Source organism: Crocodylus porosus, unplaced genomic scaffold (genome assembly GCF_001723895.1).
Source record: "Crocodylus porosus isolate Cpor-Errol unplaced genomic scaffold, CroPor_comp1, whole genome shotgun sequence".
Lineage (NCBI taxonomy): Eukaryota > Metazoa > Chordata > Crocodylia > Crocodylidae > Crocodylus > Crocodylus porosus.
The window spans coordinates 5,969,065-5,996,382 of record NW_017728931.1 but is presented as its reverse complement, the minus strand read 5'-3'; the positions used below and the strand labels follow the sequence as shown (position 1 = coordinate 5,996,382).

Below are 27,318 nucleotides of genomic sequence, written 5' to 3'. Positions count from 1 at the left end.
AAGCTATTTGTAAAAGCCTCTTTCCCATTTCTTAGGCAATGGCCGGCTTTAACTCCATATACAGTCACTTTCACATTTACACAGGGCACCAGGCAGTCTTACAGTCTGCCCTGAGTTCCACGCTACCAGCACTTAGTGTTACCAGTACCCAGGTGGAATAAAGCTGGCTTAGATGTTTCTGTACATGCTCTAATCACACCTCTGATTGCAGTGTAGACACTGAAACACATGTCCCATCAAGTCTTTTAAACATTGTACTCATTGTTTCCTTGTCTGCTGAAAGGAGGGTCATTTCTTTATTGACTTCCAAATTTTCCAGCCTTTCCTCTTCATCACTAACACATCTTGTTATTGTTTAGCACAGAAGATGTATAGAAGGCATTCACTGCCTTGCCTTATTTTGACTTGAGAGCGTTTTATGGCCAGCCCATGAGATCCAATGTCTGGAAGCTGAAACCTCAGAAATTCAAGCTAGAAATAACATGTATTTTTAAAAAGAGAGCAGTATTGGAACAATTGGAACATTTACCTAGGGACCCAGTGGAGTCTCCATCATGTGAAGCCCTGAAATGATGAATGGGCATCTATCTAAAAATACACACTGGGTACAACTATATGTGCAATTAAGGCAAATAAACAGTTCGCAGCGGAGTCAACTGCTGCCAAGTGCAGCATCTACATGTGCACCCAGGACCACAGCACTTTGAGCCAGGTCCCCTCTGGCCTTAGAATTTAGGGATCCCCTTGAAATTTCTTTGCACAGATGCAAATAGGTCCCCAAGGAGCTAGCGTGTATGCAACTAGGCCCTTAGTGCCCACTAAAGACTGATTACACTTCCTAAGGATGCATTGTCAAGTGTGGTTTTGAGTTAGAAGACTTGGGTTCCTTCCCTGATCCTGCCTCCTGCCCATCAGTGTGGTCTTCAGATATTTATCTTCTTTATATCTCTTTGCTTCCACTGCACAATGGGAGACAATGGCCACCTGTGCAAAGCATGTTGAAATTCCTAGATGGCAAATACTACATAAGTGTAATTAATTATTGCTCTCCAACAAGCTAAACCGCATTCTGCTAGGTATGTCGTACTAACTGGTAGATGATGACATATTAACAGAGAAAGAACTGATTCACAGTTTGAGTCTAGTTCCAGCTTACAGTAAATGGTTCACTGAAAACCTAGTTTTTTTCTTCAGTGTCCTACCCAAACACTTTCTTTTACGGGAGTTAATTTTCTTTTCAATACACTAACTGTGCCAGCAGCAAGGTGGCCATTATTGAAAATGTTTTTAGAGTTTATTTAGTTTTAAAAGTATTTAAATTTCTCAAATATTTATGCGTCTAGGCTGAACAGAACAGACAATGTTTTCTGGCTGAGAAGGTTTGTTTGTCTGCTTGCCTTTTTATTTTTAAATGTATCCCCTTTTAACTTGCTGCCTTGCCATGCTACCTTCAGGATCCTTATAGCACAGCTGTTAGGAGCGCTGTCATTTAGAATCCATATCCGGTGCCAGCAACGATAGTGTTATTAGTCCTACAAATGTAATGTACAACCTTACACATTCCCGTGTGCTAGGAGATTTTGCTTGTTGTATAACTTATGTGCATACCTCCTCCACCTCCCCCTGCCCCCTGGGGAGCGCAAGGGATAGCTGGCCAGTAACTGGAGAATGGATCTCTGTAACTAGAGTGGAGAGGAAATCCCTTATGACAGGCATTGCAACTCTGTGTTCTGCGGTGTGATGAGAGGATGAGAGAAGCACTGACTTTGATGCCAACGTGGCTGTGCTGCTAAAAGGAGCCAGAAAGAGAAGCCATGAGTTGAACAAAATAAATCTGAGATGAAGCCTTCAGGCTGTTCTTTGCTGGACAGCTGCTTATAGCCAAGGGTGAGCTCCCAAAGCTGTAAAAAGTTGTAAATAGTTCCCTGACAGTGAACAACCTGCAAACAGTATAACCCTTTTTGAGGTCTTTATGAATTACAGTGCATAAGTGCTACCCGCACCCATCTAGTATGCATACTGTACCAGTGACCCTTGGCCGAGTCTTCTCTGGGAATGGCAATCATCTCATAATAAAGCTATCATTCCCCATTTCACAGCACCTCTCCGCAGGCACTCCCATGTCAGCAGAGATGCTGCAATGCTGTGGAAAAGCACTGTACATTCCCTCATTACAGAAAGGTCACACTGTAGCTTTTGCATCAAGGGTCTCTATGTATCTCCATGAGAAATTTGTACAGCTCATGTAAGGGTGAGATGTGATCATTTCCATGTCAGGCTAGAAAGTTCTAGGAAACTTCTTTCAGGACCCAGCTGGCTGAGCTCCATCATGCTGTTATGGTAGGTGCTGGTGCTCACAGGCTTCCAAGTTTTTTTGCTTAGCAAGTGAGCAGCTGCTCAGTTTTGGAAAGACGTGCTGTTTCAGTCTGCAGATTTCCAGGAAGAGGAAGCCATACAAATAGCAGGAGAGATTGATTTCTGTTTTGGTCTCTGGTTGGCATTTGGAATCAATTCTTGAAGCAGAGTTTCTTCCTAAAAACCTAGTGTTAGGCTGGGATTCATGGAAGAAGAGATTGTCCTGCATGCTGTTTAACCACCATTATTCCTGGGCTGGCGTACATGCACAAATTAAACAAACTAGGGCATACCCAGTCTCTGCCTCATTGATGTCTTCTCCACTGAGAGCAGTGTGCCACTCTGTTTTCAAATATATACTTGAGGTGCAGTACAAAACAGACTCTCAGACATCCCTGCCACACTCTCCCAGTCTAATACACCACAGCTTCAGAGGCAGGTGAACTCCAGAACACCTGACTGAGATTTGCAGGGTAAACAGAGAAACCCTTAACCACAGAGCCAGAATAGATTAACTCTGCTAAATTCCTCACCATGTCAGATAAGTTTGGCTCAGATTTAAAGTCATACCCAGAAAAGTGAGCATGGAGAGCCCCAGCAGGGTGAGCAAAGCTTCCAGCAGCCTTAGGGAATATCGGACACATCAGGGAATTGTGGCATGCAAACAGAATCTCAGATGGTGGACCAGAGTTATGCTATTCCAAACAATGAGGTCTAGCAAGAATCCTTGCAAGTCACTAGGTACAGAAACAAGTCCTTGCAAGCTCAGAGATATTTTAACCCTTGTCCCATGTGATCTCAGAAACGAAGAAGTTGAGACACATCTAAGGACTATTATTTATTTAACCAAGCAAAGGAGCCCTTCTTGCACGTGGAGTTCAACCCTGGCCTTGGAGCAAAGTAGGAACAGCCATGCTTGTTAGAATTAATCCAAGCTCTTTCACCATTATTTATTATTCAAGCTTTTGCAAAATCAGTGTTCTGCAGTCAGGGACCCTGGTAAGAAGCAGCTGGTACTGTGTCTTTGTTGACATAGTAACAACTGGCAAAGACTGATAAGGTTACTGAGGACCAGTGTTCAATCTGGTGCAGAGGTCAAGCTTGTAACATCAGTACCACAGCCCAGCCCATCTAGCCAAGAGTCAGAGTAAAGATGGTGAAGCCCTGCAGACATCTCTGCTGCACTCCACGGATGGACTATCCCAGTGGATGGGTACCAGCACCAGCCTTCTTCAACAGCTAGTGGCTATAGGGAACCACAGAGTGCTCCAACAACCAGTGAGTTACAGCAGGCCAAGGGTTCTGGGCAGAGGAATAGACTGCAAGATTCAGCATCGGCACAAGCCCACAGTGAACTAGGGTCAAGGAAGCAAAGTACTGCCAAAACTGCATGCAGGAGAGTGAGGGGAAGCCATTCCAACCTGCTGATGGCCAGCCACTCCAGATGGCTATGCTGGTCAGGTGGATGGATAGAGCATCACCATGAACCCATCACAGATGCTAAGGGAACACAACTGTACCACTGTGATGTGTCTGACCAGGGCTCCCTGGGGTGGAGTCCAGCTCTGATGAAGCAGAGGGAGCTCGTTGTCCAAGGGAAGATGGTGCTGACCCTGTGCATGTTCTTCCAGCACTAGAGGCCATTAGTTTTTATTTTCTTTCCAGTGTGTTTTCTATCAGACATGAATTCTAATCTTTTAAGGGACCCAATCCAGACCTCACAGAAAGTAAGAATATAATAGATGCCACACTGGGTCAGACCACAGGCCCATCAAGCACAGGCACAGTGTTTTACAGTGGCACTGAATGGATGCTAAAGAAAAGAGTATTTAGGCAGGTTCTATTTAGACTGATCTCTCCCCTGCTCCTTCCCCCTTACATCTTCCAGCATTGATAGGATGACAAAATCCTAATTTGGAGGTTGCAGCCTTAGTTGTCATGTGTAAAACCAAATGATAGATTTATTGAATCCTCTTTTGAACCTGGTTAAATTATCATCCTCTACAACATGCTGTGGCAATGACTTCCACAAGTTAATTACATGTTGTGTGGAACCTCCCCCCTCCTTCCTTTTCTTTGAATCTGCTTTCTAATAACTTCATTGTATGTCCCATACTGCTAGTATTGTGAGAAATGATTCATAATGAATCCCTACCTACTTTCTCTGCACCATTCATAATTTAAAGCCATCTATTATATCCACCTTCAGTCATGTTTTCTCAAAGACTTCACATGCCCCTGATTATCTTTGTTGCCCTTCTCTGTTCCTTTTCTAGCTCTGTTAAAACTTTCTGAAAGTGGGGGAGACCAGAACTGCATGCATTATTCAAGTCGGTGACATAATAATACTTTCTGTCCTGTTTTCAATTCCTTTCTTGATATTCTCAGCAGTCTATTTGCCTTTCAGACTACTGCTAAGCACTGAGCCAGTTTTCTGAGAAAAGATGTATCATAACTCTTTCTCTTTCTTTCAAGTCTCTTTCTTGAGTAGTAACAGAGAATGCAAAGTCCATCATCCCTTATCTCACATTAACTTCACTATGTGCTAAATCAAGCCTAACACCCCAGATGTTACCCCTCCTTTTTCTTCATTCTTGCATGGGAATATGTGAAATGAATATTACTAACAAGCCAGAGCTCTCTCTGGGAAAGAGCACTTAGCCCATCATCCCCACTTTATCAGTTTCTTTTCAAGAACTTGTAAGACAAAATTATCTTGTGAGATTACAGTCCTTAAATAATACACATCCATCATGAACACTACCTCCAGAGCAGCCTCCTTCAGCCTCCATACTCACACTCAGCTTGATGCCTTTTCCACAGAGTTCTCCACTAAAGAAATGAAGGAAGGAAAAGCCTCTAGACACCCTGGCTGATTCCTATGTCTAGCTAGGCTGAGAGCTGCCCATCCTAGGAGATACCTGAGCTCCCACTGCACATGGCTGACAGGGTACGAGCAGGAAAGTCCCCTCTCCTTACTCTAGAGCAGTCTGCCCCTGACTCCTGGAGACAGTATCTTTGCCTCAGCAGCCTATTGTCCTCCTGGCCATGGAGTTGTTGGGAAGCAAGGGCAAAGTCCACATAGGCCTGAAGCACCTGACTGCTGTAGGGGAATCTATGACCCTGCATTAAGCACCTGAGCTCCCTACACTGAACATGAGCAAAGTGAAGTGCCTAGGAGCGGGATTCATTTTTCAATGGATCAGGGGGCCCCAAAACTGTATCTTGCAGGGGACCCCAAAAAATTGTGGGCTGGCCCTGCTTGAAGTGGCACTTAAGAGGGACTTTTGATTGGAGTCCTCAGTCCCTGAGAGAGAGCTGTTCTCAGCACCTGGTTGGCAAGTGGAAGAAGTTGGTAGAGAAGCTCCTAAGAGAACAGGGATGTCAGTGGTTGGTGTGTCACTGGTTGACCATGGGGAAGGGCAGTGTTAGTATAGGGAAGAATTGGTGTGTAAAGGATGAACTGAGGCCTGAGACAGCCTGTTCATCAACTGAGGAGGGAAAGGGGAAAGGGAAAAGCAAAGCGGGGGTGGAGGGGGGGGAAGAGGCGTGAAGGAGACTGGAGGAAAAGAAACACAGGGCCCCCAGCTGTAGCAGCCCAAGCTCATACTGCTGCAGCAGGAGTGTAGAGAGCCAGGGCAGGTAAAATAGTACACCCCATCACCTTCTTTCCCCCTCTCTCCCCTCTCCAGTGGTTGCCATAAACTCACATCCTGCTCTCTTGGCACTGAAGAAGTTCAATGGGGAGCACTGGAGGAAAGGTGTAAGGAGAGGGAAAGAGGAGGGTGAGCTGGAAAAGGAATTTTCCCAGAGTTTCCTAGGTCAATGTTAAGCTGATGAAAGACAGAGAATAGCAAGAAACAGAAAGGACAGAAGGGCGCAGATTGAAGACTAGCTCCCCATTGCAACTCAAAGCACTTTGCAGGAAGCACTATGAGTTGCAATGATCTCCTGGAACAAACAGAAGTTCACTGTTGTGTCTGGGAGTTGGGGAATCCAGCTGCTTGCTGTGAGCCTGCAGCCCAGTCTCTGTAGCAACACCACACCCTGTCCCAGCCTGATACTGTTTTTAGAAAGGGAGGAGGGGAAAGGGAGTGGAGACAGCTTGTTTTGGGAGTTCCCCATCCAGTGCTGGAGGGTGGGGTGGGTGGATTGGAGCACCACCCCTTCCACCTGAGGAGGACTCCAATACATCTGCCCCACCTTCCTGCACCAGCTGACAAAAACCCAGACCAAACTCCCTTTTCCCTCTTCCCTTCTGAAAACAGTGACAAGCTAGGAGCTTCGCAGACACAAGTTTTGAAGCATGTTCATCTGAAACCTCATGCAGTGAGGGTTCAGATTTTTGTGGGATTGGGCCCTTTTAAAGCAGTCTGAAGCCATGTACTTCTGTTTGGTCATGGTTGTAGACTGTGACCAAACAGCTTTCTGGAGCCAGATCAGGCAAAAATTGTCACTTCCATCTGTGCCTTAAGCGCTAAGCCAGCAGTGTCTGAAGGAGGATGAGGAGAGAGGGGAGTAATGGAAGACATGATCACCCTGCCTCTTCTCCTTGTCCCCATCTCTTTCCCCTCCATTCTCTCCCCCCTCCCCCTTGCTCATAGATTTGCCCTGGTTTAACTAACCTGTGAACACTTCTCTTCAGCTGGGATAAGCTAACCCTGTACAGACAGATTTGAACCCTCCAACATGTCCAAACACAGGTCCACCCACTCTGTTGAACAGCCTTAAACTCACCCCTTCAGTAAAGCAGTGTCCCTTTTGTACAAAAGTATTGGGGGGGATGAGAAAGAGAGTGTGGGAGAGAGTAGATTTCACGTGCACACTCACACTCACAGAGTAAACAAGTGCACACATACGAGCAGGGCAGTTAGACATGAGAGGGGAAAAAACAGGATATGTGAAGCAGGGAATAGAGGGCAGGAAGTTTGGCCAGAGCTAGGGCATGGGGGAGGGATATTGGGAGGGGAGGTCAAACACTTGACATGTGCTCTCAGGCTGTATACACCTATACACTTCCTGGGGAGCGTTGCTTCATAGCTTGCCGCAAAGCCTCTGCTGGAAAGTCTGGGGCCTGGCTCTAGAAATCCTCCTGGCACTCCTCAGAAAGGGACAGCCTAGCCTTCTGGCATTCCAGCAGGCTTTTACAATGGCTCCTTGATTAATGCTGCTGCAGCCCTTTAGATTTAAAACAGTATTGAGAAAAAGTAAAAAATTATGGTTATTACATTGCTTTGTAGAGTGGGAAGTCACATAGTAGCACAACACAGCACCACCACTCCTGCTTCTGCCAGGTGGGCAGGGGGCACCTCACCATGGTGGCGCAGGGCTCCCGGTGCTGGCACCAAGGCTCCCTGCCCTGCTCTGCCCTGCTGTGCTGGGTCCTGCCCGCTGGGCCATGCAGGCCCCCAGTGGGAGGGCAGCAGGGTGGCTAGCCTTGAGCCACAGTGAGCAGCCCGCATCCACTCCTGCCCCATCCACAAAAGCAGGGGGCGTGTGCCTGCCCACCTTTCCTACCCTGGGTGTGCACACAGTGGTAGGGAGCTGTCTCCCCGCCACCCCCTGGACAAAGCTACCCATGATTCCATTCCACTCCCTGCCCAGGTCCCAAGCCACAGGCTCCATGCACCCCCTCCCCGCTGGGCAGTGCCCTCAGCCCAGCCCTAACCAACTCCTTCCCTCCCTCACTATGGGGGCCTGAATCCTCCCCCCCGACTTATCTGCAGGGAGCTGCGCTCCATGCTGCCTGACTGCCACGTGCATGTGTGCATGCACACATGCACATGGCACCCTCTGCCTGATCGCCCTCCTCCCACTCCCGCCAGCCCCTTGCATCTCTGCTGGTTTGAAAAGGGAAACCTGCCATTTTCTGCAATTTTTGCCTTCAAATGATAAAATTCAGTTTTTACTGCAGTGAATGGAAAACCCAGATCCCTGCTAATCAGCTTCGAGTAGCAGCAGGGTTCACAGGACATGTTCACAGGGTTCACAGGACATTCTCATCCCATACTCCAAGTACCATAATGATCAGTGCCTGCACGATCATGCTGTACCTTTTCTGCTTCAGGGTATCTATCATTCGCATTCAAGGAGGTCTCATACCTGACTTGCCTACTGAGGCCAGCAGCCCCCACCAGGCCTCCCCTCACACTTCCTATCCTCTGCTTTGCTACTGACACCACAACAATGCCCCTTTCATTCCCCTCAGCGACAGACTACTCCGTGCCTTCTTCTCTGCTGTTCTTCTGAGAACATCTTCCCAAATTCTCTTGCCTCCCTCAGTCACTGCCGCAAAAAATGATCACCTAAAATCTTCTAACACCAGTCAGCGTGATCGGTCATTTTAAAGGTTAACTATACCAGCCTGCAAAGTTCTTCTAAGTGGTTTTGCTTGCTGCTGCAGGGCCTGGACTTCTTGTAGAAAGATACACAGGATGGACTGTGCGTCTCCATAGCACTTTTACCTAGGCCACTGGACTACAGATCCTCTCTGTGCCCATCACTGCTGATATCATAGTACATTATGGCAGAGGCTATAACTGCACAGTGACAAACTTGTTTCCATAAGCTCAGTGCCTTGTTCATTGTACAGGCAGGCGACTCGTGGAGACTGAACCATGTATGTATGGACATCCGTAAGTCTGGCACTTGACCTAAATAACAATTTTTAACATCATTTGTCTTCATGAAAGATCTAATATCTATTGGAGTTAGTGGTAGCAAGGATTGTACTCACACTCAGCCCTCAAAGAGCCTTTTAGGACTTTATATAAAGAGAAATTACATCAATCAACAGGATGTTGCACAAAACAGATGTAAGAGTATCTTGTTCTGTCTTGTCACCTTCTCTACTATGAATTGACCAATTTTACCACTAGCACAAATGGGTTTCAGTGGCAATTTACAGCATCAGGGATTGTGGCTTAGAGAACATAGCAACTTGGCAGCTTATATGACTGCACAATCAGACTGCAACAGTTAGCTCCCTCCCTACTATCAAGCCCTTCAGGCAGGTCATGGCTTTTCAGAGCTGAGACAAGATGACATATATTTGGGTATTGCAGTCATACCTCTGGGGATTGTTCAGTATCCTGGTACCACAGAGCTGGGTTTCTGTGACACTTTGGGCACATCTATACGTCACCGTAGCAACTTGCTACATCGCTGTATGATGCGCTGTGGTAATGTGATCCCATGAGTCTACAAGTGACCAGCAGCTACTTTGCTGTAGCAGCACACTCCCCTGTTTTAGCACTCTGCTATGGCAAAGTAGTGGCTAAAACTAACTATGCACTGTGGTCACGATATAATCCAGGCAGTTATTGCACTGTGCTTTAGTACTTCCAAAAGGAATAATGTTGCTGTGGGGCAATATGTAGACACCCCCTTTTCTCTTTTTTTCCTGCCCGACTAACCTTTCAGGTGCTAAGATAATTCTGTCAGAAAGCAGCTCAACAGCTTTGAGCCAAAGTACTGAGCAGCTGCTTTTTCTGCTGATGACTAAGCATACTTTACTGCCTCAACCCCTTAACTTTCTGCAGATGGTGTTATAGTCCTTGAGAAGTGTCAATATTTTACTTTCATTTCTTGTTTTCAGCCAGAAGCAGATACTGGAAGGCATGATTGTAAGCAAATGGGCTCACAAAGCGGATGCTTAATCTGTGCATTTCTCATCTGTTGTTTATTGCCATACCTGATACCATGCAGTAGAGTTTGGGACAGAGTCTAATGTCCTTGGAAACTATTAAATTATTCTCCCTCCATAACTATGCCACAGGAGCCACTCACATACACTGGTCTTGTTCACCATGAGTAAAGGCAGTGGCATTGGCTGCTCTTTGGGAAATTCCCTTTTGCATGAGTCCACATCAGCCTCTGGGTCTTTCCCTATTTAAACATGAGAAGTATTGAACAAGTTGACAAGCACCACAACGTACTCAGGTTTGTCACAGCAGCTCTGTTGGCCTTTAATGAGGCATCTTGCCTTACTAAACCAGAAACCAGGCCACAGCTTTCCATATTCTTTCAGGCTCGAGAAATAGGAGGAGGAAGTGGCTCCTTGGTTATTGCAGGTTGGGAGAATATTCATCAGCAGGGATCAACATGACCCTCTGCAGACTGTGCACTGTGTCCCTGGGCACAGCTAGCTGTATATTTAAATTTCCAACTATGCTTTTGCAGTGTCCTGTCCTTCACTGGAAGCCCCTATGGATGGCAGAAAATTTGGTACCAAGTACTTGGTGGACCATGAAGTCCACTTCACCTGTGAACCTGGTTTTCAGCTCATTGGTTCCAGCACTCGAGTGTGTCAAGCAAATGGCAGCTGGACTGGAGAGGAACCTCAGTGCAAAGGTACTTTTGTCTGTTCATTCCTTTGGTTTGAGTGGATGAGCCTTTCCTCATGTCAACAAACAGGCCTGCATAGGCCTTGGGAAGGACATACAGATCATGTCACAGTTACATGAAATGTATTTTCTGTGCAAGAAAGACTAATTCATAACCTGAGTTCTCATTTCATCTATTGCCTCCCTTTGGCAAGCTTGTTATTGCCCCAGCTCCAACTTCTTGAATAATAAGTATGTGGGAGGGGTGGGACTCATTTTAAAAAAAACTAACTCATTAAGGATTTTACTGCTGAATATTATGCTTTTTAATTTAGCGGCAAACAGGACCTGCAAACCTGGTGCTTATCTGAGCGTTATTTTGTTCTTTGCATTGCAAATAAATGCCAAAGACAGGAGAAGCTGAGTATCTCTGCCTGTCTTCTTCTACCTGCAAAAACACCCAGCTGGTCATTTGCAGGCCTTATTGAAACTCTATGCTTGAATCTGGACTTGGAGGCTGACTGGAAAAAAATTGTTCAGTGTCCGCTTACCTTTAGCTTGAAGCCTATCTTGAATAATAATGGTTGGATACAGTGCATTGTAAACCATTTGTTCAGCTAGTTTTTAGATATGGACAACAGGATTCCATAGTCCATACAGTAAGCCTGTCATCTATCTGTTCCCTTTTTTCTGTGTCAGTTTCACTTATTGTGCTTAGGGCTAAAGATATGAGCACAAAACTAATTCCTTAATAGACAGTTTATTTCATAATAATAATTATTAGCTTCTGAAAAGAGGCTGGCACAGCACATCCATAATAATTCCCCTCGGATGCTTATTTGGAAAATTGCCTTTCTGTCAGTATGCGACTGATCCAAATTTGACAAACATGAAAATTATATATAATTACATCTATTAAAAATAATTTACTGGGCAGAAATATAGTTCATGATGGCCAACAGGCATTTGGCTTAATGCACCAGTACAAAATGTGTTGGGGGGGTTGTTGGGGTTTTGTTTTGTTTTGTTTTTTAAAAGGTCTGTTTTTTTCCCCCCCAGAACTGCAAGGCTGATCAAAACTGGTAGATGTCTGCAGCCCTCTCTGCATCCCTCTAGCCACAGAAAAAATGCAATAGAAATACCCCCCCAAAATTTTCATTTCACAACAAGAAAAAAAAATCCTCCCTTAGCAAAAGGAAGACCCCCAAAAACAAAACAAAAACCAACAACCTAGGAGCTTTTACTCGGAGCTGTTTGCCTCTGCTCAGGGCCAGTAGCCCAAGGAGCTGTAGCACTGGAGTAATGGTTCAGAACCCGAGTTCTGTTCCTTGCTCTGCTTCTCCTGCCTTTGCACAAACTACATGATCTCTCCTGGGCTTCAGTCCTCCCTCTGTAAAATGTGGACATGCAACAAACATCCCTCTCAAATGAGGTTCTAATTCTCACTTACATTACTGTAACAGCTACAGATCAAGAGGGTTGACACCTCTTCCACTCTTTCACTGCTGTGCACAGGACTCTGGGCCAAATTCTAGTTTCATTTACAGTACTTCATAATTGGTATAACTGCACTCACTTCCTTGTGATGACTCTGAGTATAAGCCAGTGTTAGTGGGATTGGAGCCTGGCCTTATGCCTGTATTTACCATACTAGTCAGGGAGACCTTTGGTGTCTTGCAGTACATAGTTCATCCAGTGACCTGCCTTATTTCAAGCATACTGGATTGCAAGGAAGCTGGTTAGAGGGGAGGCACATTTATACCAGCCCAGCCTCTGGCACCAGGTCATTTGTTCAAAATTGTCCGTTCCACCCAGAATAAACATGTGTGACACTGCAGATCTAGGGCTCTTATCCAGATAGAGGGGGAGGAACATCTCTCTGCATGTAGAAGAGGCATGAGCTGTAAGAATACACGGAGCCAGGGTTCCCCCTCCCCTGCATCCAGTAAGCTGTTCTCCAGATCACCTGGATACTCAGGGATAGGATTAAGGGGCCAAAGGGGAACTAGGACTCTCCCCGATTCATGTTTTCGCTACCAAGGATTCTGCTGTAGCTTTCTGCACTGAACTAGACTGCTGGCATTCTCCAAAAAGACACACAGCAACTGCAGGGGGCAGACAGCTTGATCCTATGACCCCCCCCACCCCAAGTCCATAGCAAAGCTTCCATTGTGCTCAGTGAGCCAGGATCTGGCACCCATTCCTTCTCCCCATTCGTTCCAAATTCCCAGCAGGAAAAAGATGGGAGTCTATAGCTCAGGTCTGTGCAGTGGTAGTGAAAGCATTCATTTCTGAACTGGAGGAATTTTACCACCACCATTCCCCTTCCCCCCCCCCATGTGATTTCATTAAATACAAATCTCTGCCATCTGCAGGCCAGTGCACTAGCAGACTGAAACCCCTTGAGCCTAAATTCTTGGCAGTGATCCACACCCTTTGCAGCATTCAACCACTACAAAATAGGCTGAAGATTAGCCAGAGCACCTTGACAGGGTATCCCTCCAGTGGGAGAAGAAATCTCCAGTGGGTGTAGACTAGGAGTAGCTGGCTCCTGCATGCCGCATAGCATGCGGGACAATGCTGTGTACTGTGTCCATGTCAGTTCCCTCATTTTAGCAGCTCTTCTCTGGCCAAAGGCACCTTAGTGCCAGTCAGCAGTGGTTTTTGAGATTACAGCAAGTTGCAAGACTAATCTCAGGCTCTGGAGGGTCTTGGAATTGACCCCACACGTAGGGTCACAGGGGATGGAGGTAAGGAACCAGTAGCAAATCTGGGAGGGGTGAGCAGGGCTGTCACATGCTGCCCAGCCATAGGAGCAAGTCAGACGCAGCTCCTCACTCAGTGTACCTGGGAGGCAGGGGGATAAGTGGAATGGCAAGACATAGTTTAGGCTAATTTTAAAACTAAAGCAGTAAAAAAAACAAACCCCCACCCCCCAAAACACATACATACCACACACACGGTTTGGATATTTCCATCTGTATGGACATTGACCACATGGATTCAGTAGAGGCTAGAACTCAGGAGAACAATGTGTTATCTGGGGCTTTTTCCACTGTGTACAAGTCACTTCATTGCCTCATTCCTCAATTTCCGCAGAATGAATATAATACAGATTACCGGCTTTATAAAAAGAGATCCACAGATTACAACAACATCAGTATTCCTCTTGCTAGCTGCTGTTTTTAAGTCAGTACCCTCCTTAAACTTGCTTTTCTACCCCTAAAATAAGTTAGTCAGTCATCCCCAAGACTCAGAATTCCTGCAAAAGCTGCAAGGAAAAGTTTAGAAAGGGAGCATGGATGAGGGGGCAAATGCCTATGTAAGCATAAAATAAGTTACCCAGATAATAAAGCTGTCATTCAAGTGATGCTGTCTGGGTGGGAGGGCTCCAAAGATAGGAGTCTTTTTTTTTGTTTTGTTTTTGTTTTTTTAAGAAAAAGTTTCCCCAATTATAAAATAATCATGCAAAATGATGCACATTAATAAGATCCAGTATAGATGAGCAACAACCATATCAGACACATACTTTTGCAAATACGCAAATCACAATCTGCATCCCCATCAATTAATTCTTGATGTTTGTGTTTCACTCATGGGGAAATACCCGTTCTCCTTGAGATGAGAGAAACCCTTCCTGCACTGTATGGAATTCTTTGATTTTTGTCATGAAGTAAATAAGAAATTTCATCCACATCACAAACTTCCCACAACTTGACCCAGTCAGCAAGGGGAGAGGTTCAGCAAAGGGGCTGGAGATCAACTCTAAGATGCTTTGGCAGAGCTAGGAGAGAGAGGGTTTGGGGACAAACCCTACCCCCTGCTAGTCTTGAATCTATTTAGTAGTTTTTCTTCTCCAGTGATCTGTAGGGAATCATTTAACTTGGGCATTATTATACAGTTAGGCATGTTTAAGTTTGATACCCTTGGATATAAATCATGCAATTTATTCTGGATAAAGCCCACGTAGGAGTCTTTCTGAGCCTAAAAAAAAAAAAAAAAAAAATCTCACCCTCCTGCAAACATACAGTTCTTGTAGTTCACACACTGAGACTCAGTGAGTGGGGAGTTTCAGATACTACACAGTGAAAGTGCTGTTTGTTTAAGGGAATTCCATCACATTGTCCAAAATGCTAATGGGCCATTAAGCTACTAACACATACCCCCTGCATTGCTGTAATCACAGAACACTATAGCTTTCTATCAGGGCTTGCAAATGGAAGTCTCAGGAGATTATCTCAGCTATGTTAGGCAGGCTGACAGCCTGGAATCCCTGCAGAAAGAAAGTAGAATGAACCATTGAATCCTCCCAGACTCATTACACACACACACACACACACAAGATAAAGGTTTCTTTATGAGGCTTTCCTTGACATGAGAATGCTTGGCAACCAACTTTGGCCAGGGAACCACTGCCTTGTTGAACACCTGTGCAGTGGCTCTATCTTGCATCTGCATCCAAAGATGTTATCGCCTCCTGTCTCTTGGTCCTGGCCCCTTGCACACAACTGCTGTAGAAAGAAAGATATGGGGGTTAAGGCTCTTTGACTTCTTGTTCAGAAACTTCATGGTCCAGCAGTCCTTAAATATTCAGAATATGCTATTGGTGACCAAACAAGCCAAACTTTTAGCAGCTGCTAAGGATTTGTTATCCACATGGAATTCACAGCCTGTTTCTTCCCTGACATTCCTTTGAACTAATGACTTAAGAACACACTGAGCAGAGGTGAAACCACTGCTTAGGTAAACAGGAATTTGGAAGCATTCCGATCAGACACAGCAAGACAAGCCTTCTGGTAGTAGTTTGCTTCCATCAAATTTTTAAGCTGAATGAAGAGTCCTGTTTAAATGCTTTGTTAAAACAAAACAAAACAAAACAAAACAAAACACTAGAGAAGCTTCCCAGTCTCAGTCAATAATAGTCTGGTATCTCAATACATGGAGAGAAATAGTTAGCCATGTCAGTCAGAAGGCATGGTAGATATGCACCTTTTATAGGCTAGCTAACCAAGATATTTAGACAGAGCACAAGCTTTCATGAAAGCAAAGTTCATCTCATCAGATGCTGTGAAAGGATGTACACAAAGCAGAGAGAAAGTAGAAATAGAAAAAGATGGGGGCAAGGTCGGGGTGGAGAGTGCAAGAGATTAGTGCTAGAAGAGACAAGAGAAAGAGCAGTAAACCCATAAGAACAAAGGGTATCGCAAATACAAATCCAGGTAGCGAGGTAAGAATCCACAGGCCCCATTTAACACAGTCCAGTTTGTGGATAACAACTTGTTCTGCAATTTCCTGCTATGCAAACAGCTTCTTGGGTTCCGTCATCTTTATCGTTTGACTGTTCAAGATAGTTTTCAGATAGATTGGCTGCGCAAACTCTCTTTACAAGTCTCAGCAAAAGCACTTGCTCCTCCCAAAATAATAAGTAGTATTCTGAAAGATCACTTGACCAGTGCTATTGGACAAGCTGACAGTGTTCCTAGTGATACACATACAGACTTCAGCCAATACAGACAAATGCACGTAACTGCAGCCTCTAAGATAATACTTGGGAAGTTATATCATGCAGTCATAACACCCCTTGACAAGGGATGGATTAATTAAAAATCCAAGCCATGATTTTCAAGGATAGGGGATTTGGCTTAGGCTCCCGAGGACTAGAATCCCACAGATATTTAGATTCCCTGGTCATCTACATACCTGTTTGGTTTTGAACCCTAAGGGCACAATTCATAAGGGACTTAGGCTCAACAATACTGAACACTGAAGGGCCTCTCTCTTAGCACCCCCTGCCAGCCAGCAAAATCCACAGCCTAGGACAGAGTGCTCAGGTTCTACATAGTGTGCAGGCAGAAACCAGTGCCTCTGCATGGGATCCACAAGAGCCAGGGCAGACTGAAGAAAGGGGTATAGCTTAATCCCATGCCTCAGAATGAGCAAGGCACTGAACTCCTGGCAGCCATAGCCACGAGCCCTCCTCTAGGATGAAGTTTCCAAGCCAGCCCTTTCTCTCAAAACAGAGCTGGAATAGTAGGACACCCCCTTTTACCCAATAGCCAGAGGTTAGAGCACTCTCTGGGAGACCCAAATTCAAATCACACTTCTGACAAAGAGGACCTAAGCCTATGGATGACCAGGCTACGGCTACAGCATAGTCTGGAGTCAGGCACTCTTAGTCTGCACTGACCCCCGACATGCATTCACCACAGGCAAGGACCAAAAATCCGGTTTCTCCCTGACTACCCAAGTGCCCTAATCACAAGGAGGTAGAAGCTGTCTCGCTAAATCTCTGCCCCAATGACTATTTAAGTATCTAGGCAAAGTAGAAGAGTTTTAACAGGAAGGACTGATGAAGATCCCCCTCTCCCCGCAAAATAGCTTAGTGGTTAAGGTTATCCCTTGGAAAATGGGATCTTTGATTTCAAGTACAGCAAGGCAAAGGAGGGATTTGAACCTCTCCCAAGGGAGTGCTCAGACCACTGGGCACTTGGCTGAAGGGGGAAGGGGAGGTGATGTTCCTCCTCTGGTTGTGGATTGCACAAAAAGTCTGGTTTAGGAGTCAGGTTATCAGAACAGGCACGCAAGACAGGTAGGGCAACACCTGTTCTGTGAACCCCTTGATGCTTACACACATAATAGGCAAAGAGCTGCTTGCAGATTACAAAATGAAAAGGTATAACTATCACTAGAGAGGCCAAGTAGCAGATTGGTGGGTGTTGAGGGAACTTTACCAGGAAAATGTAGGGATCTAGAGTCTGTGTTATGATCTATAATTTTGGACTTGGGCCCATGAGGTTGCAGTTAGTCACCCAAGACTCCCAAATCTCCAAATTTTAAAAGCATGAAGTACCTGTTACTTTGCATTAATACTTCAAGAGGTCTTAAAAACCTAAGGTTAGGCCATTGTTTTTTTTCTAAATCCTGACCCAATTATTTGTTGGTGGTGACCTTTATTATATTTGGTGTATTGTTATTACAAGTTATGGGTTTGACCCTGAAGACATTTTAAGGCAAAGCTCCCCTGAGCTCTATAGAGGGGCTATAGGATCAAGCCTTGAGTTAATGAAATACAGTCCACAGAATCTCTATTAAAACATTTTTCTCTGCTCAGATGTCAGCAAATGCTCTAGTCACCCCTGCCAGAATGGTGGAACATGTATGGAAGGAGTAAGCCAGTACAAATGCATTTGTCCTCCAGACTGGACTGGAGCCAACTGCCAGCACCAGACACAAACAGGTATGTAATTTGCTTTGGCATGAAGGGGCATGAGAAGAAAGTAAGGCAAGCAATGAAGCCACTAACCAATCTCAGGTATGTAGACTCCACCTCAGAATGATGAGAACTGACTGACATTGCAATGGCACTTAAGATGCCAACAAATATGGCCTTTGTGTTGCCATAAGAAGGCAAAACAGACACCCATACCCATTGTTGGGCCACAGATGTCCAAACTCTGTGGCCATGATGAAAGTGGTATCAATTTGTGCTACTATTTAGTAGCAGAGGTCTATTTACTTTAGGGTGCAAGAAGACAGGCAACCCAGAGCTGCCCACACTTTCTAGCTGCCCCCCAACAGGTAATCCATGGGTTTAAGGGACCCAGTCCCACCTGGGAATTCCTAGGGTGCACAGGTCCAGGCCCCTCAAGCTCTGGGAAAATACACCACCCATTGTTTCACAGCATCAATGAGCGTGACAATGGGCGATGTGCATTTCACCCAGTGAAGCAGATCAGCTGCACCAAGACATACCCTAGCACAGCTGATCCACTTCATTTGGCAATATTTATTTCTAGCCTTTGAGGCTCTGTTCTCACACTGTGCCAGATGCTGTACAAACATAACAAGAAGTCCCAAATGCCTTGTAGTCTAAGCAACTGTGCTTCATGAACCTTCAGACACCTGATAATGTCTAATCAGGAAGAAGAAATGCCATGAGGCTGGGGGAACCAGCCATGCAGTAGGATTCATGAATAATAAATATTGAAAGTTAACAGACTATGAATAAGTTACTGCCTGGATGAAGCACCCACAGGAATCTGCCTGCTTACTAGAGCCTTCCCAACCCCACTTCACCTCCTATCACTCGCCTGCTATAACTTCAGTGTTGTTTTTTGTTGTTGGGGAGGGGTCCCTGTGGGTCCATAGTCACATCATGGGCTGATCTGTCCATCCTAACCAGCCACACCTGGAGCCCTCTGGCCTCTCCTAGTACTTCCCCTTTGAAGGGGACATCCACATAGGATTCAGCACTTGTCAGGTTCTCAGCATCACCGTCTTGGCCCCTTTTTTTCTCCAAGGCCACACCCTCCATTTGAGCCCACTGGTCAAGGCCTCAGCCTCCCAGGTTCAGCCCTACCACAGCAGTAAGCCCCTTTTTAGAGTCCACTTTCACCTCAATCATCTCTGCCCCTCTGTCTCAGGGCTTCAGCTCTGGTGCTAACTGCAGGGAGGCTGCCCCGAAGCACCCCTGTCCATGGTCTGCTGCTCCCCTTACAGCCATAATCTAGTCCTCTGGTAGATTTAACCAAAACACAAATATCCACCCAACAGCTGCAAAACAAAAAAAAACCTCCCAACTCTGCATTAATACTTCCCTGTAAGCTGGGAGTTCCCCTTGGCCTCTTCTTCACGGCAGGCTAAGATTGTTTAGGCGCTGGTCAGCCTGCCTCCTGCAACAGCTTTACACAAGAGCTCCTCACCCTGATGCCTTCAGGGCCAAACTAACTCTTTCCAGCTCAGGGACTGGGTTTCTATTTCTCAACCCAGCCCCTTTCCAGTCACCTGATTGGCCCTTTTGTTCCTCTTTCCCCAGGGCCAGGTGCAGTTAATTGCCTCATTAGCTGCTTGATCCCTGGTTCTTTTACGGATTCAAGCCCTCCTAGTAACATGGGCAGAGCTTCCCAGTTACACTGGGTATTATTTCTCTAAGTTATCAAGGGGGTACCCATTAATATCAAATCAACTAAACATATAAAAAGAAAATAAAGATTGGCTTGCAAATGATTATTTATTCAACAATGGGACTTGGTTTACAATGAACATTCTTCAGAACAAAGACTACTGCTATCTCCATGAGTGGCATTCCTTCAAAATGAACATACATACAATTTCATCTATGTTGAAATGAACATTGTTTCTGGGGATATATGTTAGGCTGGGCTTTGGGATTAAAAGTGATATATATGAATGCAACCTGTGACTCTTTTATACAGAACGTTGTGAGCTACACCTCTGTTATACTGACTAACCCATTATTTTGTTTCTTTTTTTTCTTTTTTTAGATATTAGGATAAAACAATACAATCCAGATCTGAGTTTCATTTAACTGATCATCCTGAAAGCCTTGTAATAAGCAAATGTTCCTAATGTGAGGATCAATACAAATTGTAATGCCCAGGTTAGAAATACATGAACAATAAACTGAAGTCACAGAAGTCTGCTAGGAAGATAGGGGTACCATTTTCAAAGGAGTCTTAGCAACCCAATGGAACCAATGGGCAGGGAGCCTGCTTCAATGCACCGGAAATCCAGCGCATCGTGGCAGACTCAATTAATCAAGTCTGCTGGAGCATGGAAATTGATGCTCTTGCTCTGGCAGCCTTTTGCGTCATGTATATCAGCATCGCTGTGCATCTCCATGCTGAAAAAATGGCAGCAGGGCACTTTGAAATAAAACACATTAATGAGCTTTATTTCAAAGTACCCTGCCACCATTTTTTCATCATGGGGACATGCAGGGATGCTGATACACATGACGCATAGGCACTTTTAATTAGCGCAGCTTGCTAATTAAAGCACCCAGTGCTGAGTCCCAAACCACATGTAAAAATGCCTAATGGTACCAATCCCTTTGAGGATCTGGGCCTTATGAGTTTAAGCCTCAGTGGCTATCACTGAGACAGAAACTCCTATGGGTCACATATTTAGAGGGATTTTGGTATCTATAGATTCAGGGAGGTGCCTACTGTACTAGATGCATTCTGTCATCTCTAGGCACTTTATATGTATAAAAATCTTGTCTGAAAAGCCCAGGTGACTTAGACACTTTAGAAAATGTTAACATAGGCCTTTAAACCAGTTGTCTTTAAGCCCTTTAAAGTTTTCTTTCATTTCTCTCAGCACCACCTTCATGGAGTGTTACAAATGACCCTGCTTTCAGTCGTAAGCCACGCTGTGCCAAAATTGACAGGACACAGCACTGTAGCTGTGAGGCAGGTTTCCACATGAGTGGCACAGCAGACAATAGCATTTGTCAAGGTAAGAGAAAAATCAAGATAACCTTACACAAGTCCCATTGCAAATATACCAACAATGCAGTTGGGCACCTAAGTCTCCAAAAGCTGAAATCCTGGATACTAACTCATTTACTGACAATTACTGTGCTTGGAAAGGTCTGTGTGTTGCCTGAGAAAGCATGCAACTGATCTGAACCTGGTTTTATTTATTATACTTTTGCAGAAGGACTGCAGCTTTTTTCTTTCTCACGCCAAGCTGTAAGCAGGTCAAGAATGTGACACAGCTTTGGTACTCTCCTGCAGATACTCTTAGGTTTGGGGGCTGGAGACAGGAACCCATGTTTCAACATACATGAAATTTTATGGGATCTTCCTACCCTTCAGCCATGGTTTTTAAAACTGTGAAGTAATTTAGATTGCCACAATTTTGGCAGGCCTGACCTGAGGCACGTTTAAGACTCATATTTTTCAGAGAATGGGATCTCAATATTTTATGAAATTCAAGAGCCTTTAAGGTGTCCCAAAAGCGGTACTAAAAGGGGAGGGTGCTCAAAATCATTCATCTCTTTACAGAGGTGTAGGTTGTAGCCATGTCGATCTAAGGACATAGGCAGACAAGGTTCTTTGGATAAATGTGATATATTTTATTAGACCAACCAGATAGTTGGAAAAATTGTTCTTGTAAAATCCTCAAAGGAAATTTACAAAACACCTTTCCTAGATCAGCCTGCAAACCTCACTTCATAAATCTAGTGGATACAAAAAATCATGAACTAAATATAGACATTGGATTTATAGCACATTATAAGCTGGCTGCCATCCAATAACCCAGGGGTGGGCAATTATTTCAGCTGGAGTGCCATTTAATGAGGTTTGGTGAGCTTTCGAGGGCCCCATGGGTAGGTAGCCCCATCCCTTGACAGTTGCCCCACCCCTAGTCTCCATCTTGGGACCAGAAGTCCCTCCCTTTGCCCCCCCCACCCCCAGAAATACTAATTTCAGGATCAGGAGGTGCCATCTTAGAACCAGAAAAAAAAATCATATACTAAAAGTCAAACATCTACCATAACATATTTTAATTTTATTACAAAAAATAGATTTGTCATGATTTGTGTTTGTGTACTGTAGATATCAGTGATTGCATAATAACTGAAAAATAGTCTTAGTCTTGTAGATTGTGGGGGGGGCATGATAGGGTGTGTGTGCAAGGCTAGGTGTGGTGGAGTGTCTGATGGGGTGTGGGGGTATATATGGTGGAGTATGGGGGTATGCGCGTGAAGGGGGTTGGTGAGGGGGTGCAGCTGTGTGTAGGGGCAATAGAGTATGTTGGGGGTGTATATGTGGGAGTTGTGGGGGCAGGGCATGGATGTGTGGCATTTGTGGGGTGTGAGGAAGGGTGGAGAATTGTGGGGACCCCCTCTTCCCTCATTGCACACAGCTCTATAGGCTGCAGCAAGCGGGGATACTTGGGGTGCTTGTGCCTGGCCCAGGAGGGTGCCCGGTGGCATGCAGATTTGACCAGCACTGCACATCACAGCAAAGAGCACAGCCTCTACCAGGCCACCTCTTTTGCGGGGGTTCTCCACCGCGTATGAGTAGCTCCCGCACTTGCACATGACTGTAGGGAAGCTCCATGGACTGGAGCTGGCTGCCTTCAGCACTTCCTGCCACACAGGTCCCGGGACTCTGCCAGAAGAAGCCTTGGTCCCTGCTTCCCCGTGGAGTCCTGGGACCTGTGTGACAGGGAATGGTGAAGGCAGATAGCTCTAGCTTCCCTCCAGAGGTGTGCAAGTGTGGGGGCTGTGCCTATGTGGTGGGGACCCCCCACAATACAGGCAGCTGCACTCCTCACTGCAATATGCAGTGCCAGCTGGAGCTGCGTGCCACCGGGCACCAGCACCTGTGCTGGGCATGAGCATCCCAGGGACCCCTGCCTGCTGCTGATGCTGCCACCACCTGCAGGGCTGCACACTGTGAGGGGAGTAGGGGGGGAGTTCCCACACCTGCCCTGACACCAACACCCTGCCTACCTGAGTTCTGTGCTGCCGCCACCCCCCAGGTGTGGGCTCTGTGCTGCCACCAGCCCCAGCCCCATGCGCCCTGCCTCTGCCCAGCGGCAGCTCCTCCCTGGCCACACTGCTTCCCTACCTGCTGCCCAGGGCAGGCAGGATGCTGGGAAGCTGAGCAGGTCCCCTAGTGACTGCAGCAGCAGCAGATCCACCCAGAAGCTGCACGCTGACTGTGCTGGGCTCATCCATCCATGAGGATGGGATTGAGGTTCAATAGGGTGTGCTGACGGGGAGGTGGGGTATTCATGGGCACCTCACTCCCACCCTCGTGGGCGGATTAGCTGGGTGGGGCACAATTTGTTGGTGGGTGCCATGGGCCCAATGAATGTGCCTGGTGGGCTGGATCTGGCCTGCAGGCCATATTTTGCCTGCCCCTGTGATAACCCCAGGTAACCTCTCTACATTTTACCAGCTGCATAGTATCACCAGGTCAATGTTCCTCCCTTCCTGCCGCCAGCTACCTGCCTCATATCTATTGTCTCCCAAGGCCCCTGTTCCTCGCTGCCACACGCTTGCATTCTCACAGACCTGCGTTTTGCATATTGGCTTCTGTTCCATCCAGGAGAACACAAAACAGCAGACTCTCCCTATCCCTGAAAAAGGGTGTTTGTGCCCAAAAGCTTGCGAAGAACAATTTTTCCAGCTATTTATTTGGTCTAATAAAAGATATAACATTTTCCCAAAGACTCTTGTCTCTTTATAGAATTTTGTGAAATCTAATCTATCTTTTGAGTTGAATTCACAGGCAGCATAGCTGCTGCCTTTCTCTGGGTGTCTCCAAACACCGCTGACTTGCTGTTTTAGCAGGCATAAATATTCTCCTTGCTTCTTTTCACCCTGAATGTACTTTTTAATCTTATTTTCCTTTTCAGCATGCTCATGGATGGATCCAGGATCCCAGCCACACCCCCTTCAGCCAGCAGCATGGTGTAGTCCTGGTGAAGACAGTGCATAGTGCATGCGCCATACTGCTGAAGGTGGTGTGACTACACGCCCTCACTGGGATCTCAGGTTCCAGGGAGCTCTGAGCTCAGGACTGTGTCAGAACAGCACCTGTTTGGAGCTGTGAATGTATTGTGAGCTCTGTGATGGGGTGAGAACTGCTGCTTCTCCCCAGCCTTTTCCCATCCCCTCTGCCTTCCTCCCCTGCTGACTTCAACACCAGGAAGAAAAGCAGAGAGGAGATGAGTGGTGGCAGTGCTCAGTCCTTGCTTCAATGCAGCTCCAGTTTCCAGCAACTAAACATCACTGCTGCTGCTGCTCATCTCCTTTTCCCCCACTGCTGCTGAATTCAGCAGAGGGAGGGAGGAAGAAGGGGAAGAGCAAACAACAGTAGCAATCACCCCCTAGGCTCCAGAGCTGCTTGAAAGCAGAGACTCCAGGCTGCACTGACCAGCCAGTGAGCTCAGAGCTTAGAGCACATACGGAGCCCTGGCAGAGGCTGCTGCTGCTGACATGCCAGTGAGCTCAGAGAGCGTTCTGTGCATGTGGCATACAGCCAAAGGGGGCAGGTTTCAACCACACTCCTCGCGACCTGCTGAAGCTGCCCCTGTGCATGCCTGATTCCTTCAGTTGCGGTCTCTGCCTTGCTCTGTACTCAACTCAATTTAATAAATTACAGAGCTTTGGGCCAGGTAAGTGCTATGTGGGAAACCTTCAAAAAAAACCCAGGTGATACTTCTGATGATTCAGTAGGTGACAATTTCCCTCAAAGTCAGCAATGTAATACTGTCCCACCATGTTGGTAACAGATGCTGCTACTGGAAGAGCTATTATTTAGACAGACCTAGAATCAAACTCTGAATAGCCATTAAAGAGCCTGTGGTATTTATTGCAGGAAGGGAGTAATAATTACAATACATCCTAAAATTGCTTTGCATCCAATATATTATATAAGCTATCACTTCAGTTTCAACTGGATAAGTCATGGAGGCCCAAACTTTGTGGTACACAGGGCTAACTAAGATCTTACCAGCAATCCAAAACATGCAGATACATTTGTACATACTTGTAAGATAAAAAAAATGAACTGTATAGCTTTAATAGATGCTTTAACTTGTATCTTTGTTTAGTAGACATTGCTTGCTGTTAGATTCCATTAGCAAGAAAACCCTTCCAGAAGATTAGCTTTGTCCTGATATTGCATTTCTAAGTACAGGTAATATGTCCTTGCAGGCACTAGCAAACCTTTGAGTTGTAGTTCTTTCTTTTTGTGATAAGCCATTCTCTTCCCTGTATTGCCCTAATCCCTTGTGCTGCATTATTTGTGCCTCCCAGCCCAAAGGTGCCTGTGGTTCAGGAGTGAATGAAAGAATCCTGAGTTATGTAGTTTAAAATCTGTATTTCAAAGTGCCTTGTCCTCCATGAACAAATGGAACTAATAATTCCATGCACTATTACACCTAGCCAGAGGTAGTTAGCCATGTTGGTTATTATACCCAGATAATTTTTATACCATTATTATTAGGGCTGTGCAAAATGGCACCATTCCGTTTTGATTTGCTTTTCAACATTTCAGTGGAACAGCGCTTCATTTTGAATTTCATTTCGATTTGAAACTATTCTTCTGTTCAGTTTTGTCAAAACAGTTTCACTGTTTCAATGCTGTTTCAATGTTTCACCCATAGGCTATAATGGGGAAGCTTGAAACAGCCTATAACTTTGTCATTTCTGGCCTGATTCAGATGAAACTTGCAGGAGTGGTAGCCCCTCCTGAGGCCACAAAGCCTGCCAAGTTTCAAGGAGATAGGTGCAGGGGTTTGAGGGAAACTGAACCTCGAGCTGTGGACAAGAAAAACTTGTCCACATGGGTGACACTATGTTTGTGTTAAGGCGCAGCAGGATGAAAACTGCAGGGATGGTAGCCCCTGCTGAGGCCACAAAGCCTGCCAGCTGTCAAGGAGATAGGTGAAGGGGCTTCTGGGTTCTGGGACCCTGCACCTCTGGCTGCTGACAGGCAAAACTCATGACATGGGTGCTTGTGCAACTGTGTCTGTCTTGGGGCACAGGGGGGCGAAAACTGGAGGCCTGCTAGGCCCTGCTGTGGCCACGAAGCCTGCCAGCTGTCAAGGAGATAGGTGCAGGGAGAGTCTGGGTCCTGCATCTCTAGCTGCTGACAGGCAAAACTCGTGACATGGGTGGGTGGCATTGTGTGTGTGTTAAGGTTTGCCCTCACTCAACTGACCCCAAGGCAGGAAGCAGGGCAGTTCAAACAATTCTGCCTTTTATGCAGTTTTTTCATCCCTCCCTCAGAGTACTGGGATTGGAAGGGACCTCAGGAAAGGATGACAGTCACTGGCCAGCTACACAGTCAATAATGAGAGCACTCCTTCCTCCTCCTTCCCCCCTCCCTATCCTTACTTTAATTTCCGTTTCCCTTCAGGCAAGCCCAGCTTGAACTTTGAAACTCAAAACATTTTGAAAATTTCAAAACATTTCGACTCGCCTCATTCTGAAACTGTTTCAAAGCTCTCTGTTTCATTTAAATCTCACTGTTTCGCGCTTAAAACAAGTCGAAACAGCATCGAAATGAAACTGCCAGCAAAATTTCGCACAGCCCTAATTATTATATGCAGCTAATCCAGCCATGTTTGTAGGCAGCCCGAAGACCCCACAATTTGCAAAGCTGATCCTTTGCTTACAGGAAGACTGGTGCAATCTGTGTGCTCACTCCCCAGCCAAACCCAAAATCAGTTAGCACCAAAACATTTTTTCTCTGAAAATATTGCCTCATTGATGTTGTTTTGCTTCACTTTTGAATACCACTGGATGGCTTGGTCCAGAGAAAAGCTGCCAGCTTGCTGTTCTTGCCAGACACTCGCATGAAGAACAAGACCGTGTCCAGCAAAAAATTCTTTGATGTGATGAATGGTTTGTCCAGAGCTAAGGATGGTGTGTTTTCTCTGCAGATGTGAATGAATGTGAGGTCTACAAGCTGGATGGAGCTCCACGCCTGTGTATGCATAACTGCATCAACATTCCTGGCTCTTACCGCTGCTCCTGCCCCAGTGGATACAACATACTTGGTGATGGGAAAAGCTGTGAAGGTGAGAGATGACTTCCTTATTACCTGGCACACAAACTTATGGCATCCTATAAGTATATGGCATTCATACAAGCTGACTCATTTACAGTAGGTACAGTGCAGCGTATGGGGGACGGTAAGCTCCTGTTGACTTCGGGTTTGGGAAAGGAGTTGTAGTTCTGCTTCTTGGCAAATTTTGGAAGTTCAACGTTTGGCTTTGTTCTCCTAACCCCAACATTCTGCAAAGTCTGAAACCTGAAATGATCCTTACCCTACTGTACAGTAGGGAGCTGGAGAAACTGGACCAC

General features: G+C 45.8%; 1 protein-coding gene across 1 annotated transcript in view; it reads left to right on the top strand.

Moving 5' to 3' along the window:
* FBLN7 (fibulin 7) overlaps nucleotides 1-27,064 on the top strand; it is a 94,659-nt gene extending 67,595 nt beyond the window's left edge. The window contains exons 3-6 of the mRNA XM_019544092.1: nucleotides 10,537-10,707; nucleotides 17,791-17,916; nucleotides 20,802-20,939; nucleotides 26,895-27,064. Of these exons, the coding sequence (XP_019399637.1) occupies nucleotides 10,537-10,707; nucleotides 17,791-17,916; nucleotides 20,802-20,939; nucleotides 26,895-27,043 (584 nt within the window). The 3' untranslated portion in view covers nucleotides 27,044-27,064. The remainder of the gene's footprint in view (nucleotides 1-10,536; nucleotides 10,708-17,790; nucleotides 17,917-20,801; nucleotides 20,940-26,894) is intronic.
* The last annotated feature ends 254 nt before the right edge of the window (nucleotides 27,065-27,318 follow it).